This window comes from Pan troglodytes, chromosome 1, assembly GCF_028858775.2.
Source record: "Pan troglodytes isolate AG18354 chromosome 1, NHGRI_mPanTro3-v2.0_pri, whole genome shotgun sequence".
In the NCBI taxonomy this organism is placed as follows: Eukaryota; Metazoa; Chordata; class Mammalia; order Primates; family Hominidae; genus Pan; species Pan troglodytes.
The window spans coordinates 56020118-56044518 of NC_072398.2; the positions used below are offsets into that span (position 1 = coordinate 56020118).

A 24401-nucleotide genomic window follows, 5' to 3' on the forward strand; every position below is an offset into this window, starting at 1 on the left:
GTGCAATGTAATGTAATAATCCACTAACATTTACGAACAGGCAGGAAGAAGAAAAACAAACTTTCCTACAAGCATCCTTAAAATATATACAATAACCAGTCTTCTTTCAAATCTTTCTACTCCCCACACTCTCCCCATCACAGGGCTTTTACTACTGCTTTTTGTTCACTGCTCCTAAAATGTGTTTTCCTGTCATCATCAACAGGTTAAATCCTACATAAACTTCTGATCTTATTCAAGCATTACCTCCTCAATGAAGTATTCTGACTCCTGCAACAAATCCCCCAATTTTAGGCTCTTGTTGCACAACGTACCTTTAACACTTGTCATAGTCACAATTTTATAGTGTGACTAATGTGTCCCTCCCCAACCAGATCATAAAGTCCGTACGAACACATCTGGTTTTGTTCATCTTTGATGTCCCAGCACTCAGCACACTGCAAGGCACACAGCATGCACTCAACGAATATTTGCTAAAGGAAAGAGGAAGAAAGGGAAATAGAGCCCCAAGGAAGACAGCTTTTAAAAGAGTCTCCATTATCTGCAGAGCTGAACTCTACACTCAACTCCAGAACATTACTGCTACTATAGCACTCCCGTAACACTTCAAGCAGAGATGAACAACAAATTAATCAATAACCAAATGGGAATGAAGGAAGCTTTATAAAACAGTGGTGGGGTGGGGAGAGTGCTATGTATGTGTTCCTGCTTTTAAGAATATAACCTGGTTGACAGACTGAGATTCTGGATCCTCCTGAGAATTGATGGTGATATTATCACACCTCTAACAAATTATATAAAGCTACCTAAGTTTACTTACTGTCAAAAAAAATCGTTCCCCAAAACATACTTAGTGTAAGAACTATGATGACTGTTGGAATAAATTCAAGCAAAGATCTTAAAGGAAAGCTTTTAATCTCTATAATTGCAGGGTGTGAGATGCTTCTGCAAAAATGAAGACAGTAAAGGTAATCAAGAGTCAATGATACTCACTAAGAACAAATAGAGGTTAGAGTCTGTAACCCTTCCAGTTAAATATGAACAGGCTAGACAGGTTAAAATGAAGTTGTTCTCAAGGCAACTACCAAATCCTTATTAATAAGAGTGAACTGTGATCACCATCTGATTATTTCTCCAGTGGAACCATAAATTGGTTCCTTGCAAACTAACAAAAACAGATCTTCATTATATCCTCTTATTTACTATACAATAAACTTTATCAAGTGACATTCTTTGTCTAATATGACCCTATCACAAAATGAAACCATGAAAATATATTGTTATTTCCCCCACTGAATGGTTTCTACTTCTAACACATAATTCTGAGATAGCTTTACTTAACCTGATTCTATGAAACACTAGTCCTTTCAAAGAATATTCCCTAGGTGTTAGGGTAGGGGCAAACTCGGGGGGTTAAATAAGCTTGAGAAAGACTGAATATTCTTCCAATTTAGATACTCATACATTAAAAACAATGAGATTCCTGAACCACAAAATCTGTTTAATCTAGTGGGGTTTTTTGTTTGTTTTTGAGACAGAGTCTCACTCTGTCACCCAGACTGGAGTGCAGTGGCATAATCCTGGCTCACTGCAGCCTCCTCCTCCTGGGTTCAAACAATTCTCCTGCCTCAGCCTCAGGAGTAGCTGGGATTACAGGCACACGTCATCACATCCTGGCTAATTTTTGTATTTTTAGTAGATGGGGTTTTGCCATGTTAACCAAGCTGGTCTTGAACTCCTGGCTTCAAGTGATCTGCCCGCCTTGGCCTCTCAAAGTGCTGGGATTACAGGCATGAGCCACTGCGCCTGGCCTAACCTAGTGTTTCTTAAACATTATAGAACCCAAGCAACAAATTTGGGGGAAAAGCTCCAAACTTGGAAAAGTTATCTATCAAATCAACAATTTTATGGCTTGGGCCTCTGGAATCTTTACTGTGAAACGTATTTCATGGCCTAAGTCAAAAGTTAACCAGAAACCCAACTATACAAACTTGTAACTTTAAAGATACCTGGGTTTCTGTTGCTATAAGTCTGAATAATTCTTACTTTCATAAAATATTATCAAAGCACTCTCCCTGGGGCCTTTACTTCTATAAAAACTTTCACTAACCCATGATTCTTATGAAATGTGATTATCAAAACATATCCTTCTCTACAACATATATATATAGGAAATTATCTGTATAAAAATATTCTAGCCATCTGCATAATTTAGTCTTGCATATAACAGAAATCTGATGTTTAACTTAAAAGATACATAGACTGATCCTAATTTTATTAACTATGTACATCAAAACCAGGCATATCAAAACCTTGGAGAACAATGGCTGCAAAAATGAACTATACATAAATTAGGAAGGAAGTTACATCTGGGCAGCAAAGCCTTTTAACATATATTTAACATCACTGTATGTCTGGGTGGATATTATAAAGGAGAAACTTTCTTGACTGGAGAATAAGGTAGAAAGTTGGTGCAACTCACAAGCTCACAAATAGGTAGTAATTCCAAAGCAGAAAAGAAGAGAAAAAAATATTAAATTGAAAACGTAAGTCTGAGATACAACTAAAAAATAATTATCTGAGAACTTCAAAGCTTTCAAGTTCAAATTTCTCTATGTATTAATTCTAACAACTGCATAAATCAGATCACAAGCAACACAGAGATTCAAACTGGGTATTAATATAACTATCAGCAATTTAACCATTTTTAGTCTTTCTGTTGCATTCCTACACAATGCCTTTTTCATGATTATTCTTTAAAAATCACACAGCATAAATTTGCTTAAGTTCACCTCTCTTTTCAGTATACTTCAGTATATTGCTTAAATTCACCTCTTTCAGTATATTTAGAACAGTCTCTGATGATGCCGCAGAATCACATCATTCTCATACTGATCAATAAAGAAGCTATCCTTAAATTTTAGAAAAACTGCTCTGTACAAAGCATCACTGTAAAACCCATCACAGATTTTACTACTTGCAAAGAAGCTCAGATAATAAAACCATTTCATGGCATTTCAGAGGTACAGGGATGGATGAGAAAAGTAAAAACAACAATCACAAAAATAACAAAAAACTTACTTTGATGGCTCCCCAAGGGTAACAACTTCATTCTACGACTAATTCACTCAGGGAATGATCAGCGGGCAAGTTCTGTCGCACTTAGGGAAATGATTAGTAGGCAAGTTCTGTTCCCAAGATGTCAATAACCAAATCACATAAGAATTTAAACTAAATCTTCAGCCATGAATTATATATTGAAGTCAGGAAGAACCAGGCAGATCGCATAAGATGGGAGTATCTAATCCCTGATGACTTTTCCCTTAGTTCTCCAAACTCTAGCAACACTGGCCTCCTTGCTGTTGCTCTACTGGACCTCAGTCTTGATCCCTGCCTTGACGTAGAGGAATGCTATCCAAGTCTCTCTGCTCAACTGTTACCTCCTGAGAGAAGTATCTCTGACTTCTCTCTCTAAACAAGGCTCATCTGTCTTATTCACAGCTGTATGACCAGCAACAAGAACAGGATCTGACACAAATGCTCAATAAGTATTTGTTGAATGAATTCATTAATCTACACATAATTTAATAATACAAAAACAAATCTGATGACAATTTAAAAACAAGTATATTAACAAAATATCTGATATCCAATCCCAATTTGAAGTCCAGAAAAAAACAAACTTAAAATCAGATCTCTATACTTGCTATTTGCTTTTGGAAATGAGTGAGTAAAACATGTAAAAGCCCACGTAGATATAAAGTTATATGTTAGTTCTGAGAAACCACAGCACATATATAATGATTCCATGTTATAGAGTCCGTAAAGATCTGATGATTCACAAGCAAAGACAAAAGTTTGGTATTAGTGTCTTAAGTATACTCTATTTAATACACACGCATAGTATTTTAAAAGTATAATAATCTAGAATATAAATAAAAGTATAAAAGGTAGAATGGTCTAGAATATAAATATGCAAAATGAGGTTAATAGAATTCCTGTTCTACATCACCAAGTCCAATCATTAAATAAAAATTAAAAGTGTTAAATATGGCTTGGTCAGAATATATAGAAATAACCATTTTTAGGAGGTTAAAAAAAGAAAGTTTGCTAAACATGAACCAAAGGCTTGTATTCACAGATACCCAAGTATTTAGTTCTGTTAATTACATACTTTGTAAGCATTATAATCACTATAATCCATCTCTTTAAAGAGCGAAAGACATTACATTGTTAAAAACAAGGCTGGGCACGGTGGCTCACACTTGTAATCCCAGCACTTCAGGAGGCTGAGGCGGGCGGATCACGAGGTCAGGAGATCGAGACCACGGCGAAACCCCGTCTCTACTAAAAATACAAGAAAATTAGCCGGGCGTGGTGGTGGGCACCTGTAGTCCCAGCTACTCGCAGAGGCTGAGGCAGGAGAATGGCGTGAACCCGGGAGGCGGAGGTTGCAGTGAGCCGAGATCGCGCCACTGCACTCCAGCCTGGGCGACAGAGCGAGACTCTGTCTCAAAAAAATAAATAAATAAATAAAAATAAAAACAAAAGATATTATGCGAAAAAGCTCTCCCAAACTGACCTCATAACTTAAAGGCTTTAAATACTGACCAGGTGGCATTGCCCTACTTGCAAGTTAATCAAATCAGCTTTTATTTACATATATTCAACTTAATTTGAAGGAAAAGAAAAATGAAACAGGATACCCATGAATCAAATAATACACCACACAGATCAATCAGCACAAGTGATCAATAAAGAAAAATGTTTGAAATAAAAAATATGAGAGACTAAAGATTTACTTCAACATGTGCTACTCACATAAAATCCCTGGAACAAAAGAACATCTACAGCCAAATTAACTTACCGTTACAGATTTCAGTGTCATACCATGGTAGGTTCCCATAGTGTCAATTTTGAAGCCTTCCGTTTCTATGAAAAAAAAGAGGCTTATTGTTAAGATTTTATAGATCATGTATCTTATGACCTATAACAAATCTAAAGTAATAATCTACATTGAATGTGATGGTTCAATAATATACAAAGCCTTGAATCTACCATGTAAAATTAAATTACGGACTTGTGAAGATAAAAACTTTAAAAAGGACTCTAGGTTAAAAAAATATTAATACATTAAATACAGACCAGCAAGCCTATTGTATAGAAGCTGGTTAAGACTATCCCTGCAATTATGTTCAAAAATTAGATTGAATACTTTATAACCCCAAATTACTTACTACTAATACTCAATGATAGTACCACTAAAAGCATCTAATACCATGAAAAGACCCAAAGTTATAAAAAGTAGTGTTCCAAAGTTTCAGTCATAAGGCATATACTTATTTTTATATACATACATACATATATATTTTTTCTTTTGAGACAGGGTCTCACTCTGTCACCTAGGCTGGAGTACAGTGGCACTGCAGTTCACTGCAACCTCTTCTCCCATCCCCTCTCCACAGGTTCAAGCAATCCTCCCACCTCAGCCTCCTGAGTAGCTAGGACCACTGGCATGCACCACCACACCCAGGTATTTTTTTGTATTTTTAGTAGAGATGCGGTTTTGCCATGTTGCTCAGGCTGGTCACAAAGTACTGAACTCAAGCAATCCTCCTGCCTCCACCTCCAAAAGTGCTGGGATTACAGGTGTGAGCTACAGCAATCAACCATATTACATATTTTATAGAAAGCAATGTTGTAAATAATGATTGGAGTGCCAGGACAGAATCCCAATATGCCTTTCTGTAAAGGCAAATATTTTAACATATTGCAAGCCTTAAAATCTGTCACAACTGCCCAATTCTGTATTTTAGTGCAAAAGCAGAATAAACAATATATGTGATCAATTGGGGGCAACCCAATTTGGCCCATGGAGGGTTATATTTAGTTTGGGGGCTGTAATTTACCAACCTCTGCTTTATATAATTCATTCCTCAAGAAAAACATTGAATATTATAATGAAAGAATGGACGTAGTCTTTCTATGGCACATATCCAGTGCATGCCTTTAACAACTGAATGAAGTCAGCACACAAAATTCATTGCATCAAGGCAACATATCATTTAAAAAAAACTTAAATGAAGATTTCAGATTATGCTTAAAAATATCATTAACTTCCAGTTGCTTCTACCTAATATTTTCATGAATCAAGTCATGATGAATGAAGATCCCAAGAGGAAGTTACACTGACATTAGTCTCACCTCACAACTGCAGAAATGGTGTTATTGCATTAGCCAGAATACCACGTAGACTATCACAAAGTAAGTCCTCCCATCATTGCTCAAAATTTGTTTCCAAGTTCTCAATGTACATACACATTTATAACTTGGGAAAAATGACTTAACATATAGAATCTCTACTTTAAATTATATAAAAACAAAAGCAGTATGAATAACAGCAAACATTTATAGATAATTTACTTACATATCAGATACTATTCTGGGAACTCAATATTTATTAACCAGTCCAATACTCACAATAACGATAAGAGACAGGCACTATAATAACATTTTAATTACACACAGGAGAAAATTAAGGCAGAATGCAGTTAAAGTAACATTAAAATTCACACAAAAAGTTACTACGACATAAGCTATCTGGATCCAGAATCCATGCTATTAACCAGGGGTTGGCCAACTTTTTTTCTGTAAAGGGCCAGATAATATTTTTAGGCTTTGTAGGCTACACAGTCTCTATTGAAATAATTCAATACTGATGTCACAAAGTCAAAGCAGCCATATATAAAATACATAAATGAATGAGTGTGGCTGTGTCCCAACAAAATGTTATTTAAGAAAAATTGCAGTGGGTAAGATCTGGTCTGTAGACATTACTTTGCCAACCCTTACCCTTAAACATCAGGCCACACTGCCTCTCAAGTTCAACACAACCACACTAAGGGGAAGATAAGAATTAAGCAACTTGCCTTCTTTTCCTTTGAATCTTTCCTGATCGTATCTGTTATAGGCAGCTGGGATAGGCTGTTTGGTGCGCAAAGTGGGATCCTGTAAAAAAAATTAATTATGAGTTACTTGTTAATATTTTTAAATGTCACTTATTTAATGTGCTGGAGTGCAGTAGCATGACCATGGCTCACTGCAGCCAAGACCTCCTGGGCCCAAGTGATCCTCCCACCTCAGCCTTCCAAGTAGCTGGGACCACAGGCATGCACCACCGCACTCAGCTAATTTTTTATTTTTTTATAAAGACAAAGTTTCACCATGCTGCTCAAGCTGGTTTTGAATCCCAGCCTCAGGTGATCGACCTCAGTCTCGCAAAGTGCTAAGATTACAGGCATGAGCCACCATACCTGGCTAAAGTACCTTTACGACATAATACTCTTCCCTGCAATTATGACTGTTTTAACAAAACAAAAAAACCCAAATTATTAATCCTTAAATAAACATGAAAGCCATGATGATTAATCCATTATAAACAGAGTAAGACTGAAGACGTATTTTTTTAAAATAATTAGAAAAGGCTGTCAGTCTAATGATGCATTATTTAATCACAAATACTTTATCAAAACTCACAATGTTTAACAAACTAAAAACACATATTTAGGAATATTCCCAAAGCTACTTGGAAAATTCATGAAGACTGAAATACTTTTCATTTTATTACGATAGGATTCTATATCAAATATTATGCCAAATAAAATATACTTATCAATACCTATCAAGAATGATAAGTATATGCTTACTTCACACTAGGCATATACTTCTATAGTCAAATGCCAAACATTAAAACCTTCAAGTATTCTAACGATTATAAAATATACAGAAAGAATAATCAGTCACAAATGGTAGAACTGTTTTAAGGTTTGACATGTTTCCTATCAACAGCTATTCAAAATGTCAACCAATTCATAATTCTAAGTACCTTGTGCTTTGCCATCATAGCTCTTACTCCACTACTTTAAAAAAAAAAAAAAAACATCTAATAAGTAGGGAACTGCTGAGAGATCTAGGTTACATGGTCGTTTGAGAATCTAACGAAACCCTGAGGATCTGAGGTGGAACAGTTTCATTCCAAAAACCTCCCCCTGGTCCATGAAAAAACTGTCTTCTACGAAACTGGTCCCTGGTGCCAAAAAGGTTGGGGACTGCTGTATTAGACTATAAGCTCAAAGAAAGTAGGGACTATAATCTTTCTCACTATTGTATCTCAAGATCATTAGCAGACTTCCTAATAGAAGGCACTAAGTACTTGATGGAGAGTCAACTAAAAGTATTTATCTAATTATCAACAAAAGCCTACCATTTTTAAAAGTTAAATTCCAACAATTTCATGAGCAAATAAAACTACTACAAAGTAGTTGCAAAGGCTGTATTAGTACTCTAATACATTTCAATGTGCCTTTTAAAACTTGAAACAGAGTTTTAAAAATATAGAAGATTTTCTGGAAGGCCGAGGTGGGCAGATCACCTGAGGTCAGAAGTTCAAGACCGGCCTGGTCTTGAACAGGACGAAACCCCATCTCTACTAAAAATACAAAAATTAGCTGGGCGGGGTGGCATGCACCTGTAATCCTGGCTACTTGGGAGGCTGAGGCAGAAGAATCGCTTGAACCCAGGAGGCAGAGGTTGCAGTGAGCCAAGATCGTGCCACTAACTCCAGCCTGGGCAACAGAGTGAGACTGTCTCAAAAAAAAAAAAAATTATAAATTTTCTATTTATAGAATCTTCTATTTTCTATTGCAGAAAATAGAAACAGTTTCATTTGTATGTTTTATTCCTTTGTTGAATCATATGAAAATAGCTGGAAGGATTTTCAACAAAATTAGAGGATGTTTGAATTTAAATATAGGCTATATGTCATACATGAAATTTACTTTGGGAGGGCCTTAAGTGGCACTTCAAAGAGAAGGCAGCCAACTCTCAGAGCAGCTGAAATGGAGGTACCATTAAAGGACAGCATGGCAGGTGATCAAGAGAAATACATTCACCAAGATGTAATAGATACAATGCCAAAAAGAACCCCAAACTGGGAGTTAACAGGGATTTATGTTATTAACAATGGTTAGCAATTGTCCCAAGCAACAATGAGTAGGCCAGCCACAATTTACCTAAAATAAATAGAGGGCTTTCCCTAATTAACCTTTTTCAGACTCTGACCCAGGTATATTAAGAATTACTGCTCCAGTTAAGAATTACTGCTGAAGTAAGTAACTTTTAATGTTGGGGAGGGCTTTCACATCTTTCAGATATTCTAAAGGAGCAAAAGGTTTAGAATCCACTGATTTTAAAATGTGAAGATGTCTTCAACGTTACTACACTGCAATATAAGTGGCAACTTCATTAAAATTACTGTAAAGCAGTAAAGCATTCTTACCACAGGTGCTGCATTTGGGGCAGGTCGCTGTTCAGGTGCACGCCCTTCTTCTCTGGCTTTTACAGATTGAAGAATTGCAAAAATGTTCTTGGAAAAATTCTAAAATATAAATGGATTTTAATTAAGCCCACTTTAAATATACAATAGTAAATTTAGTTGATAATTTAAGACTAAGTTATCTTACTATCGATTCTTCCCTACTACATATGTCATAAGGTATCATTATTATACACATATGTAAAAACCAACCACTACTAAGATATTGATCCAGAGACTGATTATTGTAAATCCCACGGTATTCATTTCATCATTTTCATTTTACTTAAACTGCTACATTCGGGAGGCCAAGGCAGGCAGATTACGAGGTCAGGAGATGGAGATCATCCTGGCTAACACAGGTGAAACCCCGTTTCTACTAAAAATACAAAAAATTGGCTGGGTGTGGTGGCAGGTGCCTGTAGTCCCAGCTACTCGGGAGGCTGAGGCAGGAGTATGGTGTGAACACGGGAGGCGGAGTTTGCAGTGAGCCAAGATCATGCCACTGCACTCCAGCCTGGGCAATAGAACGAGACTCCATCTCAAAAAAAAAAAGAAAAAAAAACTGCTACAAATGTATTCATATTCTGCATCTGTTCAAATATATAACCAGAAAGCAAGTTAAAATCTAAATAAGGCCGGGCACGGTGGCTCATGACTGTAATCCCAGCACTTTGGGAGGCAGAGGCAGGTGGATCATGAGGTCAGGAGATCAAGGCCATTCTGGCTAACACGGTGAAATCCCGTCTCTACCAAAACTACAAAAAATTAGCTGGGCGTGGTGGTGGACACCTATAGTCTCAGCTACTCGGGAGGCTGAGGCAGGAGAATGGCGTGAATCCAGCAGGTGGAGCTTGCAGTGAGCCGTGATAGCACCACTGCACTCCACCCTGGTAGACAGAGCAAGAATCCGTCTAAAAAAAAAAAATCTAAATAAAATATAAATATATTTGTCGAAAGAGGCTTCTAGTTCAGAAAAAAAAAATAATCAACTACTACATCCTCCTGTTAAACTCCAGTGCTAATTTCAGATTGCTACATATGAGTTTTGAGATACTATCAGAAGTCAATGTACACTTTTCAAAGATGTGTAAGTTGGAAAGTACAAATACAAATGCTCTTCAACTCACAATGCAATTACATGCTGATCAAAAGTCAACACAGCTAACTAATCTGACGACTCTTTCCTTCATGAAATATTCTTCCTTCATGCTATGGATTGAATGTCTCCTCTAAAACTCATGTTGAAATTTTATTCCATTCTAATAGTATTAGGAGGTGGAGCCTTTAGGAGGTGATTAGGTAGGTCACAGGGCTCCACCCTTACGAATGGATTAATGTTGTTATTGCAAAAGTGGGCTCGGATTCCCGAAAGAGTAAGTTTGGCCCCATTTCTCTCTGTGTCTCATTTGCTTGCTTGCTTGCTTGCTTGCTTGCTTGCTTGCTTGCTTGCTTGCTTCTGCCTTCTGCCATGAAATGACCCTCACCAGATGCCACTGCTATGCTCTTGGATTTCCCAGCCTACAGAAATGTGAGAAATAAATTTCTTGTCTTCATAAATTACCCAGTCTGTGATATCCACAGCAGCAGAAAACAGACAAAGATACTTGGCCTCTGAGATGCTACTCTCTCTTGGTTTTACCCCTAATGTCTGACAGTTCCTTTGGGGCTCTTCTTATGCTGCCTATCAATCACTTAACATTTGAAGGAATATGTAGTAAGAATCTACACTAAGCTAAACACCTTGCTTGGCACTTGGGTACAATGATGATCAAAAAAGACATGGTCACTGCCCTCATGAACCTCAAATACAACATAATTTCTCTTCTTTAAACAAAGCACTCTGTTTCCTTGGCTTGGACCACTCTTCCCACCTTACCCCTCTCACCTCCCTCACTAGTTTTTGTTCTTTAGGTATCACTCCTCTTTACTCTCAACTAAGTTAACTGCCCTTGCTGGGTGTCTGCCCTATAATGTACGTAATAATTACCCCTTATTTAATATTGACTTCTGCAAGAGTATAACTTCTGTGAGAGCTAGGACCAATGCACCTCTGGTCAGTGTTTAGCACTTGCCTAGTTTGTAGATGTTAAATAAATACTATACAAATAAATACGTATATAAAATGAGAGGCTGCTTGAAACATAACTATTATCACTATACCAGTTGCAGTGCTAACTAGTTCCTATAATTCTCTGGAGCAGCAAATATAAGTCTCAGGACCCCTTTGCACTCTTACAAATTACTGAGCACCCCAAAGAGCTTTAAGTTTGTGTGAACTACAGTATCTATTGAATTAAAGATTAAAACTGAAAAAAATTTAAATTCTTTTAAAAATAAGAAAACAAGATTCCATGTAAACATAATAGCATATTTCATGAAAAATCACTTTTCAAAATGCATAAAAGTAATGACAAGAAAGAGTGGCAGGTTTTAAATTTTTGCAAATTTCCTTAATCTCTGGCTTAATAGAAGACAGCTGTATTCTCAGATCAGCTTCTACATTCGACATTTATTGTGCTTTCTTATTTGGTCATAAATGTGCTATCTTATTTGGTCAAAGAATACCGAGAGAATCTATCCTCACACAAACAGCTGGAAAAGGGAAGAATATTCTAGTAGTTTTTCAGGTAACTGTGGATAGTCTTCTTTGATATCATACCAAAATGCAATAAATGGTTCTTAAAGGTTAATGCAACATGGAAACCACATCCATAAACTTTTTGCATAGGTACTTTAAAATCCATCAGTCTCCTTGCACTTTAAATGAACTTTCTACCCATGCATGATTTGTGACAGCATTCACTGGTCATCCGGAAAATATCAATCACTGAATTATGCACATTTTCCAAATATTAACATGGTTAATTATACAGTATCAACAAATTATACTTATTAATATTATTTGTAAAAGACTCACTAGAAGACTTTAAGAATTAGAAAATTGCTTGTTTCTTTACTTATGGGTGGAAAAAGAATTAGAAAAGTGTTATGGTGACAGCAGCATAAAGAAACTTCCCAAAATTCTAATTTTCTCACCAAAGCTGTCATTTTATCATTGGCAACAAATACTATCAGCTGCTTTCCTTCAAGGAACAAATTTATTTCCTTCATTTAAAAAAAAAAAAAAAAGTCTGCCAAATAACCAAGTCTGAATAACAGTTACTTAAATAAAAAAATGTTGATTCAGTTCATACTTCACACAATGGCACAAGTCTCTTGATGAGAATAACCATCATGTTTGCAGAAGTGCTTTCTACATTCCAATTTCGTCACACAAAATAATAAAAAGACACACTTGAGGGTTAAGATTTAACAAAATTCATAAATTTTAAAAACGTCATCAAGGACATTCGTGAGTAAAGAACACAATGGCTAAGTGCCATTGCCTTGATTCACACCATGACCAGCAGTTTTACCAACCATTTATTGTGTACCATCACTGCAAAGGTCAATACAATGAAAAATGCACATAAAATCTTAGTCTTATTATAAAAAATAGTTGAAAATATATGAAAAGCAAATCTCACTACTTTAAAAATAAAGAAGAATTAATCAATATTATCATCAATCTACTATGCAGTAGAATTACAGGTGATTAACATCTTCCTTCTAGTGATCTCCTTTTTATTAGTTTTTCAATGATGAACATATATTAATTTATATAAGTTTATACATGTTTCTCTTCAGATCGTATAAACCTTTCACCTAATTTATGTAAGTGTAAAGGTGGGTTTTCTAAATGGCATTATAAAATCAAGTTGCTTTATTTGGGGTCCTTGCAAAAATAATAACATATTTATACCTCTCATGAAATTTTATTTATTTATTTTTTTTTTGGTGAGACAGAGTCTCACTCTGTCACCCAGGCTAGAGTGCAATGGCACAATCTCAGCTCACAACAACCTCCACCTCCCAGGTTCAAGCAATTCTCCTCACTCAGCCTCCCAGGTAGCTGTGATTACAAGCGCATGCCACCATGCCCGACTAATTTTTGTATTTTTAGTAGAGACAGGGTTTCACCATGTTGGCCAGGCTGGAATCTAACTCCTGACCTCAACTGGTCCACCCACCTCGACTTCCCAAAGTGCTGGGATTACTGGCATGAGCCGCCGCACCCAGCCTCTCATGAATCTTGAACCTGACTTTTGTTCCTGAAACTCAAAAAATAAGAAAACCCTGATAACTAGTAATAATGAAGGTCTATCTAAAACCCACAGGGCTTTAAGTACCTAAGGGTATTTTTTTATTCTCACCTGCCTAAGAGTATTTTTAGAGTTTACCAGATAAAAACAATACACAGAAAGACTATCAAAGTATTTTTTATTTTTTAATACTAATAATACTCATTTAGGCAAGCCTAGCTACAAAACAATTCTTTTATTAACTTATTTTTTTAAAAGATATAGTGGTACCAACAATATTAAATCAGTAAGTTTAGAAATGATGGTACAATCCTGCCACCTAGAGCTCAAAGAAAACTGTTCACTTCAGTTACTTGAAAAAGTAATGTTTGGTCTAAAAGTTAGATAGGGTATATCACCTGTTTTTATTCTTCTACTATGAGTTTGAGATTTTTTTATTTTAATGAACACTGGTGGATCAACGTAAGTCACAATATTTCTCAAGTATTAGCCATGCTAGACAGTGAAAATCAGTATCAACAAGTCATTTTATTGTAAATAGCAAAAATGGAAGTTTACTCACATCCTCAGATTTCTCTATAATTCTAAGCTCTGGAGAATGATTCTTAATCTCAACCTTAGGTACTTTGTAAAACAAGTCAAAGTACAAAAGAAAAAGAAATGATTCTTTTCTTCATATACTCTTTTCATAGCTTTATTTCTACTAAAGTAGCAATGTAAATTTAAGACTAAAATCCCAAAATTCTACAATCAAAACCAATTTGCCTAAAACAATGTTAAATTTCAGTTTCACAAGTAACTTTGCACACTTCAGCATTCTTACTAGATCATCATTATTAACAACTGTGCATCAGTGGAGAAAACATTTAAGAGAAAATTGAGGCACTAAAGAGGAAAAGACAAATGAAAGTACATAAATCAGGATAAATGCATCCTCTTTTTGGAGATCCATGAAAATACTGGACATTCAGTATTTCAGATTTTTATCTTTCAAAATATAAAGTGCATATCTCCTTTAACCAGCAATTTGTTTCCAAGAATTAATCCTTTGGCTATATACACACAAACACACAAAGGTACATGTACAACAATGTTTTCTAATGCATTATTCATAATAGGGAAAAGGAAGTGAGGGAAGGAGGAAGAGAGGGAAACGGGAGGAGAAAGAGAGAAAGGAGGAGGGGGGCAGAGAGAAGAAAGGAAGGACAGAGAAAGGGAGAAAAATTGCACAATCTTTGGAGCAAAAACAAAAGAAAACAATTTCCATTAATAGGGAGCTAATGAAAAAACTGCTATACCCACACAACAGAATATAGTGTGTAAAATATACTCAATAAATGTTTGCTACAGATTTCCATAAGTTCTCTACCATGTGAGAAAAAAAAATAATGATGGCATTAATAACCAGAGAACTTGCCATCAATATTATTCCATTTATTAGGCTTGAGCAAAAATGACTCAACAGGAAAACTGGGCCATTCTTTGATTTGCAAATGATCTGTGAAGGAGCTTGCATTTTGATTCCTACTTTTTCATCAGCATCTCTGATGTCTAACAACCATATTCAAGAATGGAATGGTAAAAATGGCCATCTGGAAATCTACATTATTACTGAGCCTTCAAAGAGATAAAACTTGAAACTTCCACCTAAAAGCAAATTTTAACCAATTCTATAACCACAGATTAAATGCACTCTCTCTCTCTCTCACTCCAATGAATGAGTAAAATATTTTAATTACCTTTCCTGTGCTTTGTAAGATAGTTGTTCGTGTCCTCCATACTCTCTCTCTGCTGACAATATCTCGGGTCACATCTACCTCAGCATCCACAAAACTCCTCTGTTTAAGGGCAGTTATGTCATCATCTAGATCAGTCTTGATAGTAGATCTTTTCTTAGCCATAATTTTGGCTTTGATTGCAGCAATTTTTTCCACTGACATAGCTTCAGACAAAGACCTAAAAGCAATTTCTTTTTTAAATTTTCACAGCAAGCATTCCTGGAGTGTATCATAAATATATTTTGTTACATTTATAAATTTCTGGTAAAAACACTTAAATGGCAATAATTAAGGTTTTCTTATCTGTAAGACTGACTTGCTATTCTGCAATTATATAAAATTTTTATAAAGAATTCATGTCGAGATATTACTCTAAGAACAAATTAGTAATTTCTTAGAAGTATCAATGCAACAAAATTCTTCATGGTTTTTCATCTCTTCCCCACAAAAAAGCAGGACTCATTAATATAGGTGCTTTTCTTTATATTTTCTGTATCTATGGAAATTAAACACACACACAGATGCCACTTTGGAAGAAGGTAAAAAAATCCATCCTACAGAAAGTTCAAAGCCTAGGTTTTCCTTGAAATTTATTTCAGGGTTTCAAACTTGTATGCCATAGTGCAGAACATAATTTAAGTGACAGGCTTTTATATGCCACAAAAACATACTCCTTTAATCTCTGGAAGATAAAGCCATATTTTATACAGTTTTCTTTTTCTTCCCTTTTCTTGATTTTCAAATAGGCAAAATAGTTGAAAGAGACTATGTTTGCAGAAATATAAAAAAAGACAACACTGAAAGTATACATGTCATAAAATGATCATCTTAAGCAAAGTGTCTTTTATCATGTAAAATGAGAAGAAGAATTAAAAAGTGTTTGGGTACCTTAATAACAGTAGACAAAAATATTACTTTAGTCACAAGATGAAAATCTTGAAATATGTTTACACAAAATCTAGAAAAAGGACAAAAATTCCTGCAGGTTTAAATACAGTAGTATTATACAGTATTCTAATTTTATTCAGATTAGGTATGAAGGTACTTTATAGTAGTGCTCATATGCATCTGGCATTTGATGCATTTTGTGTAATACTGTGCAAATTTCCCTTAAAATCTAAAGCACACCAGCATACCTTAAGCCAAATTCAAATACAGTACTCCTGTTTGGCTTTCCACAGTTTCAGTTACCTGCTATCAACCACAGTCCAAAATATTAAATGGAAAATTCCAGAAATAAATAATTCGTAAGTTTTAAATTATGTGCCATGCTGAGTAGCCTGCTGAAATCTTGTACTGTCCTGCCTGGGACACCTGCCTGGGATATCCGGACACGAATGATCCCTTTGTCCAATGTATCCATACTGTATACACTGCCTGTTAGTCGCTTAATAGCCATCTCGGTTATCAGATCGACTATGGCAGCATCAAAGTACTTATGTTCAAGTAGCCCTTATTTTACCTAATAATGGCCCCAAAACACAAGAGTAGTGATGCTAGCAATTCGCATATGCCACTGCCAAAGTGCTTCTCTTAAACGACAAGGTGACCTTGGCACTCCTTGGCTAGAGTTCAGGACTATCCGAGGTTTCAGGCATCCACTGGAGGTCTTGGAACATATCCCCAGAGGGTGGATGGGGGACTACCGTACTTCTCCAAACTATAATCAAGCCTCCAATGGACTTTGAAACACAGAATTTTTACTTACAGCCAAGATGAAGTACCAGAGACTAGACTAACCCTCCAGCCTTTAAATAACCAGTCAAAATACATAAAACAATGGTTTACTAGATGCTAGATATCAAGCAATGAAGGACAGTAATTCCCTAACAAATGAGAAACAAACAAGGTAAGCCCTATGACTGCCTCAGCTTATTGCCTGTAAGTTTCCAAGACATGGCCTTGGAAGGAGAACCCATGTAGAGCTGAGAGGATTCTCTGATAAGAAGAAATGGAGCTGAGACTACAGCAAGACCAAGGTGTTTAGAATTCATAGGTCAGAACACCTGAGAACTGCACAGAAGATCCCCCTCACGTACCCCAGCAGAATTCTGACTAGCACAAATATGAAGAAACTATGTAAGGTTGAATAAAGAACCACCCAAGTGGATTAGACAGAATAATGCCTAGTGGTCACACAAAGTGAAGAATAGTGCCTGTTCCACTAGCCAGAATGAAACCTCACGTTCATGAGGTATTAGGTACTCAGAATGGTCTTCCCTCAGTGGGTGGGGAATAATTACCCTAGCTGACCAATGTTCAGATAAATTAAAATCAAGACCCAAAAGTAACAAACTGTTTCCAAGGGATTTAACTGTGTCCCAAAAAAAAGCTAAAGATGATGTGGGGAAATATAACAATATCTAGCACTCAACAAGGTAAAAAGTATATACGATGTTTGGTGTGCAAAGATCACATGACATGTAATAAAGCAGGAAAATGTAATAAAGCAGAACGAGGAGAAATATCAATCAATCTCAAGGCATGAAAATAATTACAAGAACTACGTTCTATATTTCAACAAGCTAAATGAAAAGATGAAGTAGGTATGTTTTTTAAAAAAGAGCAAAACATGCAAAAATTAGCCGGGCATGGTGGCATGCACCTGTAATCCCAGCTACTCGGGAGGCTGAGGCAGGAGAATCACTTGAACCCGGGAGGCAGAGGTTGCAGTGAGCCGAGATCACGCCACTGCACTCCAGCCTGGGTCACAAGAGCGAAACTCCGTCTCAAAAAAAAAAAGAGCAAAACAAACTTCAGATGAAAACTACAATGCTGGAGACTAAACATGCATGGAATTACATAAAAAAAATTAAGTAAAGTTGAAAACACAACAGAAACTATCCAAAAAGGACTCAAGAAAGAATTTAACAGATAGAAAGTTAATTCAAAAAAAGAGAAGAATGTAAGTGAACTGTCAAAGAAAAAAATACTAAAGTTCAGCTAGGCGCGGTGGCTCACGCCTGTAATCCCAGCACTTTGGGAGGCCAAGGCGGGCAGATCACGAGTTCAGGAGTTTGAGACCAGCCTGGCCAACATGGTGAAAACATCATCTCTACTAAAAGTATAAAAATTAGCCCGGCGTGGTGGCAGGCGCCTGTAATCCCAGCTACTCGGGAAGCTGAGGCAGGAGAATCGCTTGAAACCAGAAGACAGAGGTTGCAGTGAGCCAAGATCGCACCACTGCACTCTAGCCTGGGTGAAAAAGTGAAACTCCGTTTCCAAAAAAAAAAAAATTAAAGTTCAATACAACAGAAACTATCCAAACATAATTCAAAAAAGAATATAAACAGATAGAAAAGAATCCAAAAAAAAGAAAAGAATGTAAGTGAGCTGTCAAACAACTTCAAGTAGAGTTTGAGTAGCTGGAATCCAGAAAAATGAAAACATTTTTAAAAAGTGAAGAAACTATGCCCATCCATTCATGTATTGTCTATGGCTGCTTTCCCCACACCACAAAAGTTCAGTAGTTTCAAGAGACCATATTACCTTCAAAGCTAAAAATATTTAACATGTGGCACTTTCCAGAAAAAGCTTGCTGACCTCTGGTGTACGTAATCAATAAGAGGTAACATAAAATGAATTTCTCAGCTTATAAAGCAATTTTTAAAAAGAAAGACCAACATGGTAATAGAAACAAGAAGACTTTTCAAAAAGCATGATAAACACAATGACTTCCAATCCCCACACATGTTCTTACGAACTTAAGAGCAAAGAGGCATAAAATGAATCCAAGAGGTAAATGTAAATGTGGAGAGCATTTTAATATTCCTTTTCCTTATACTTTTACATATATCTAAACTACCTACTTTCTACTTAAAAAAAATTCTTACCTAATCTGTTCAGTCTGTACAATCCCTTCTTTGTGACCCTCCAAACGGGCAGCCAATCTCTCTTTATCAAGGCGCACACACTCTTCATCCTGGAAATAACCACTGGTTAATGCATTTAAAATTTTTATTTAACTTTTAGGAAGAAAAAACGCTACATGTAACTTTTCCTTACCAAATTTCCTACCTCTACAATTCTAGGTATCAGTGTCTTTAGGCCAACTTCAAGACTACTTTTGGCTACATAAAGATAATAACAATAAATATATGTTGAATCTTAAGACTGGAATCATCGAAAAGCTTAGGAAAAACTTGCTTAGCTACTTTTTTCTTTATGATTAAGTGCTCTTCCCATATCATAGCTGACTTTCTTCAGAAAGACACAACAAATAAACTCATCTTTTTGAGAAAGTTAATAACCAAATGTTATGACAAGCCTTCACCAGAGTCAACAATTTCATTTTGGTATCTCCATTTTTTTTTCATCTGTTGCTACAGGTCCTGAATCCATTAGCACTAATCAAAATGCTCTGAGGAAAACCTTAAAGGTTTTCAAAGGATGGTCCTTAGAACGTTAGAAGCTTCCAACTAAACGCCTCATGGGCCACTTCAAGACCTTGCCTGAAATTCAACCCTGGTAGCTCAGCTTTTATCTAATTCATATATTATGATGTCAAGTAAAATTTAGTCTGAAAAGCAGTTGGTTAAAAACAAAACAAAATCTGATAACCCTGATCCAGTTTAATGTCCACATTCAACAAATAACAAAACTGAGGACCAGAGTCAATGACTATGACTAATGAAATACAAAACTGTATAAAAACCATCAGCATACTCTAGAGATCCAAAAAGATGTTGGGCTCCAATTCATGTCCTATTATTAATCTATCATGTAAAAATCTTAAAATGAATAAATCAGCTGAAATAAATGCAAAAATATTTTGGCAAATGCATCCAACTTTTTCCATTTGCAATAAAGATATAGCCCAGATTTCTCAAATTCCTTACTACTGATTTTAAAGATAACTGCAGCCTAGATTTTTATTAAATCAGAAACTCTACCCTCAGTTTCTCTTTCCTAGCACAGTTCCTTATAGATCCTCAAAAGACATACACTGAACTGAAAACCAATGTTGAAAACCATAGCTGTTTATGTAACACATTTCAACCCCACAAATGATTTGGAAAAAAATGTATTATGCCATTTCCTGCTGATTTTTTAAGTTACTGGAATCCCAGGAAACTAGGACTTCTGCCATGTTGAATTTTTTCAAATAATTAGACTGTGATGTTCAGATTGTTTCAAATAAATGGCATCCCTTGAGCTGGGCGCAGTGGCTCATGGCAGTAATCCCAGCACTTTGGGAGGCCGAGGTGGGCAGAAGGCTTGAGGCCAGGAATTTGAGATCAAATAAATGGTATCCCTAAATTCATACACATTGTTTACCACAGGTCACAATCTCCTTTCATATAAGGGGAAATATTCAGTTTTACTGCCACAAAATTTATACCCAGTATAACGGAATGGCTAGAAACCAGACTGCCAAGGTTCCAACTGGTTCTTCAAACCTCACGAACTCACTCTGTCTGAGCCTATTCGCTCATAGATGATATGCACAGTACTACCAACTTAATGAGTTCTGGGAGTACTATGCATATCATCTATGAGCAAATACGATTACATGAGTTAATGCACATAAAGTACTTAGAATAACACATAGCATAGAGCAATAACAATGAATCAATTATCATCATTATCTCTTAAAAATATCAGATCCATTTCTCAGAATATCCTTAATTAAGATTACATTAAAGTAGTAAGTACTTCATGTTCACAGCTCTGAGCAGTAAAGCAAGCACCCATAACACATTGTTTCAAAGGTAGGCAAACTACATCCCAAAGACCAATTCTGGCCCGCCATCTGTTTTCTGAAGTTTTTTACAGAAACATAGCCACATCTGTTCATTTATGTATTGTCTATGAGTGCTTTCACACTACAATATTAAAGTAAAATAGTTGCAACATAAACTGTATGGCCCATAAGGCCTAAAATATTTACTATCTGGCCTTTCATAAAGAAAGTATTCTGCAGCCTGGCCAACATGGAAAACCCTGTCTCTATTAAAAAAAAAATCAAAAATTAACTGGGCATGGTGGCAGGCACCTGCAGTCCCAACTACTCGGGAGGCTGAGGTGGGGGGATCACTTAAACCCCGGAGGTCGAGGCTACAATAAGCTATGATCATACCACTGGACTCCAGCCTGGGTGAAAAGATTCTGCCTCAAAAAAAAAAAAAAAAAAAAAAAAAACAGAAAGGAAAAAGAATTCTGACCCTTGAGCCAATATGTTCATCCATAAGAATATAAAAGCAAAGAAAATAAAATGATTTGTCCATCACATAGCTTGCATGTGAGAGAGCTAAAACTATAGCTTTAGCTACTTATTAATCAATTGTTCTTTCTACCACAAAATTTTTTCCAGAAAAAAAGCTCCTCAGGTTACTGCAATCAAAGAATCCTTGTTACTAAAGAATCCCAATTTCAATAACAATATAAATAAAAATGTTTAAAATACAGTTTCTTTACCTCAATTCTTGGTTTCTTTGCTTCTGCTAAAACTTCATCTGCAGCTCGTTTGACTATAAAAGAAAGAGAAGTAAATAAATGTGTAGTTTTGGAATGGGCTTCTGAAAGTTCAATATAAATATGCAACAAGACATACCTTGAGTAGATCGCTGAAGACCTATTTCTAAGGGAGCGCTTCTGTCTATACTTGCCGATGTTGCTGAAGACATAAAAAGATTCACGTAAGGATTACTATTTCAACATATATATTGGGTATTATTACGAGTGAAATGCTTTAGGTTTTTTATATACTTCTATATGGTGATTTTCTCTAGGTAAAAAATTCAGTTTTAAAGCAGCTCTGCAAAAACATGTTATTTAAAAGATTAATCTATACTAGAAAGTCTCTAAGAGGACAAACTATTTTTAACAATTTAGCTTACAAATTACTGAGATGATCTGACTGAAATTAGTTGCTTCAAAGTATATGCTCCAATGTCATAACACAGACACCTAAAAAGGTATAAGTAAACACATAAATATATATATACACACACACATACACACACATATATATGGACAAGATTTTTTTTAAGTTAGCATTTACCCTAAACATGCAATTTTTAGTTATTCACAACTGGTAAAAAACTAAATTATTTTTAAAATTAAATTACTTAATTTTTGAATGGCTCAACAAAAAGGGGTATACCTGTCCCCATTCACCTAGTTCCCACCACCCTATGCAGCCAACTAGTCTCTTATATATCCTTCTAGAGTTTCTTTCTGTAGATATGAGAAATACAAAATTATTTTTACCCTTTTTAATACAAAAGGTGACATACTAAACATACTGTTCTGAACCCTGTTTTCTTTTTTACCTAACAACTTATCTCCCATAACCCTCCATATCAGTAAGTAGAGCATTTCCTTTACTTTTTTTTGAGACGGAGTCTCGCTCTGTCACCCAGGCTGGAGTGCAGTGGCGATCTTGGCTTACTGCAAGCTCCACCTCCCGGGTTCACGCCATTCTCCTGCCTCAGCCTCCCGAGTAGCTGGGACTACAGGCACACGCCACCACGCCCGGCTAATTTTTTTGTATTTTTAGTAGAGACGGAGTTTCACCATGTTAGCCAGAATGGTCTCGATCTCCTGACCTCGTGATCCGCCCGCCTCGGCCTCCCAAAGTGCTGGGATTACAGGTGTGAGCCACTGTGCCCGGCCCTCTTTAACCATTTTTTTATAGCTACTGAGTACTCTACTGTATGGCCTAACTACAATTTATTTAACTAGGTCCCTGTTGATGAGCTGTTCAATTTTAGTCTTCTGTTGTTACGAACAATGGCACAATAATATATGAATATAAAGTCACAAGTTTTCATAAATATATAAATGTACATATAGATATTATATATAATGGCAAGTTTTTTTAAAGTTAGCATTCACCCTACACATGTAATTTTTAGTTATTCACAACTGGTAAAAAAGCTAAACAAAATATACCTCTAGGATAAAGTTCCAGACACAGGATTTCTATGTTAAATTTGTAATGTTAGACTGCTGCCAATTCTTCAATGGGGGTGTAGGGGTGCACTGATTAACATTATAACCAACAATATAGTAGAATATCTGTTTTCTCATTGCTTCACCAGAGCATATTATCAAACTTACAGATTTTTTTCTATCAGGTTAAAAAAAAAAATCCTATCTCTGTATAGTTTAAATTTGCAATTCTCTTATTATAAATGATATTAAGCATTTTTCATGATTTTATCACCTTTTCTGTGAATTTTATGACATAATCCATAGAGTGTTTGGTCTTTTATGCATAAAGTTCCAGGACCCTTCATATATTAGTGAGATTAGCCCTTTATCTGTGATGAGTTGAAATATTAACATATTTTCCCAGTTTGTCATGTCTTTTGTTTTTTATAATACAGAACTTTACTACTTTTATCAGCTTGTAACTGAATAATCCCACCTTCCTCCCATTGACTTGACATGTCTCTTTAATCATATGTTAAATTCACATATAGATTTCTAACCTAACAGATAAAGTTGTTTTATTAGTGTATCTAGTCATTTAGTTGTTTCAAATTATCAGGGTTTTAAGTTCTCTAGAATGACTAGCCTTTTCTCAATGCTCTTCTACAAATTTTTAGGATGCTTACTTTTGCCAATGAACTTTAGAATCACCTTGTCTAGTTCTATTCCTACCTCAAGAAAAACTGGAGATTCTTATTGAGACCATGTTAAATGTATAAATTAAGAACCAACATCTTTAGCTATTATGTCTTCCTAAGAATACGGTCTTAATATTTGCTCAACCTTTTCATTAAACTATTAAATTAACAGTTTTTAAAAAGTGGCAAAGCAGTACGCTTAGTGACTAACTCTGTCCTATAAAAACTGCCAGGCGCGGTGGCTCACGCCTGTAATCCCAGCACTTTGGGAGGCCGAGGCAGGCAGATCACAAGGTCAGGAGATAGATACCATCCTAGCTAACACAGTGAAACCCGGTCTCTACTAAAAATACAAAAAGTTAGCCAGGCGTGGTGGCAGGCGCCTGTAGTCCCAGCTACTCAGGAGGCTGAGGCAGAAGAATGGCATGAACCCGGGAGGCGGAGCTTGCAGTGAGCCAAGATCGCGCCACTGCACTCCAGCCTGGGGCGACAGAGCAAGATTCCTTCTCAAAAAAAAAAAAAAAATCTA

General features: G+C 36.0%; 1 protein-coding gene and 1 non-coding gene across 2 annotated transcripts in view; both read right to left on the reverse strand.

Moving 5' to 3' along the window:
* CDC73 (cell division cycle 73) overlaps nt 1-24401 on the reverse strand; it is a 129955-nt gene that overhangs the window by 94430 nt on the left and 11124 nt on the right. Inside the window, exons 4-10 of the mRNA XM_001167188.7 lie at nt 21850-21912; nt 21714-21766; nt 19130-19218; nt 15258-15474; nt 9338-9436; nt 6930-7008; nt 4868-4932 (exon numbers count right to left, since the gene is read on the reverse strand). Coding sequence (XP_001167188.1) covers nt 4868-4932; nt 6930-7008; nt 9338-9436; nt 15258-15474; nt 19130-19218; nt 21714-21766; nt 21850-21912 — 665 coding nt within the window. The remainder of the gene's footprint in view (nt 1-4867; nt 4933-6929; nt 7009-9337; nt 9437-15257; nt 15475-19129; nt 19219-21713; nt 21767-21849; nt 21913-24401) is intronic.
* MIR1278 (microRNA mir-1278) lies at nt 20720-20799 on the reverse strand. Its single transcript, NR_035628.2, has one exon. It is a non-coding gene; the product is annotated as a microRNA mir-1278 (primary transcript).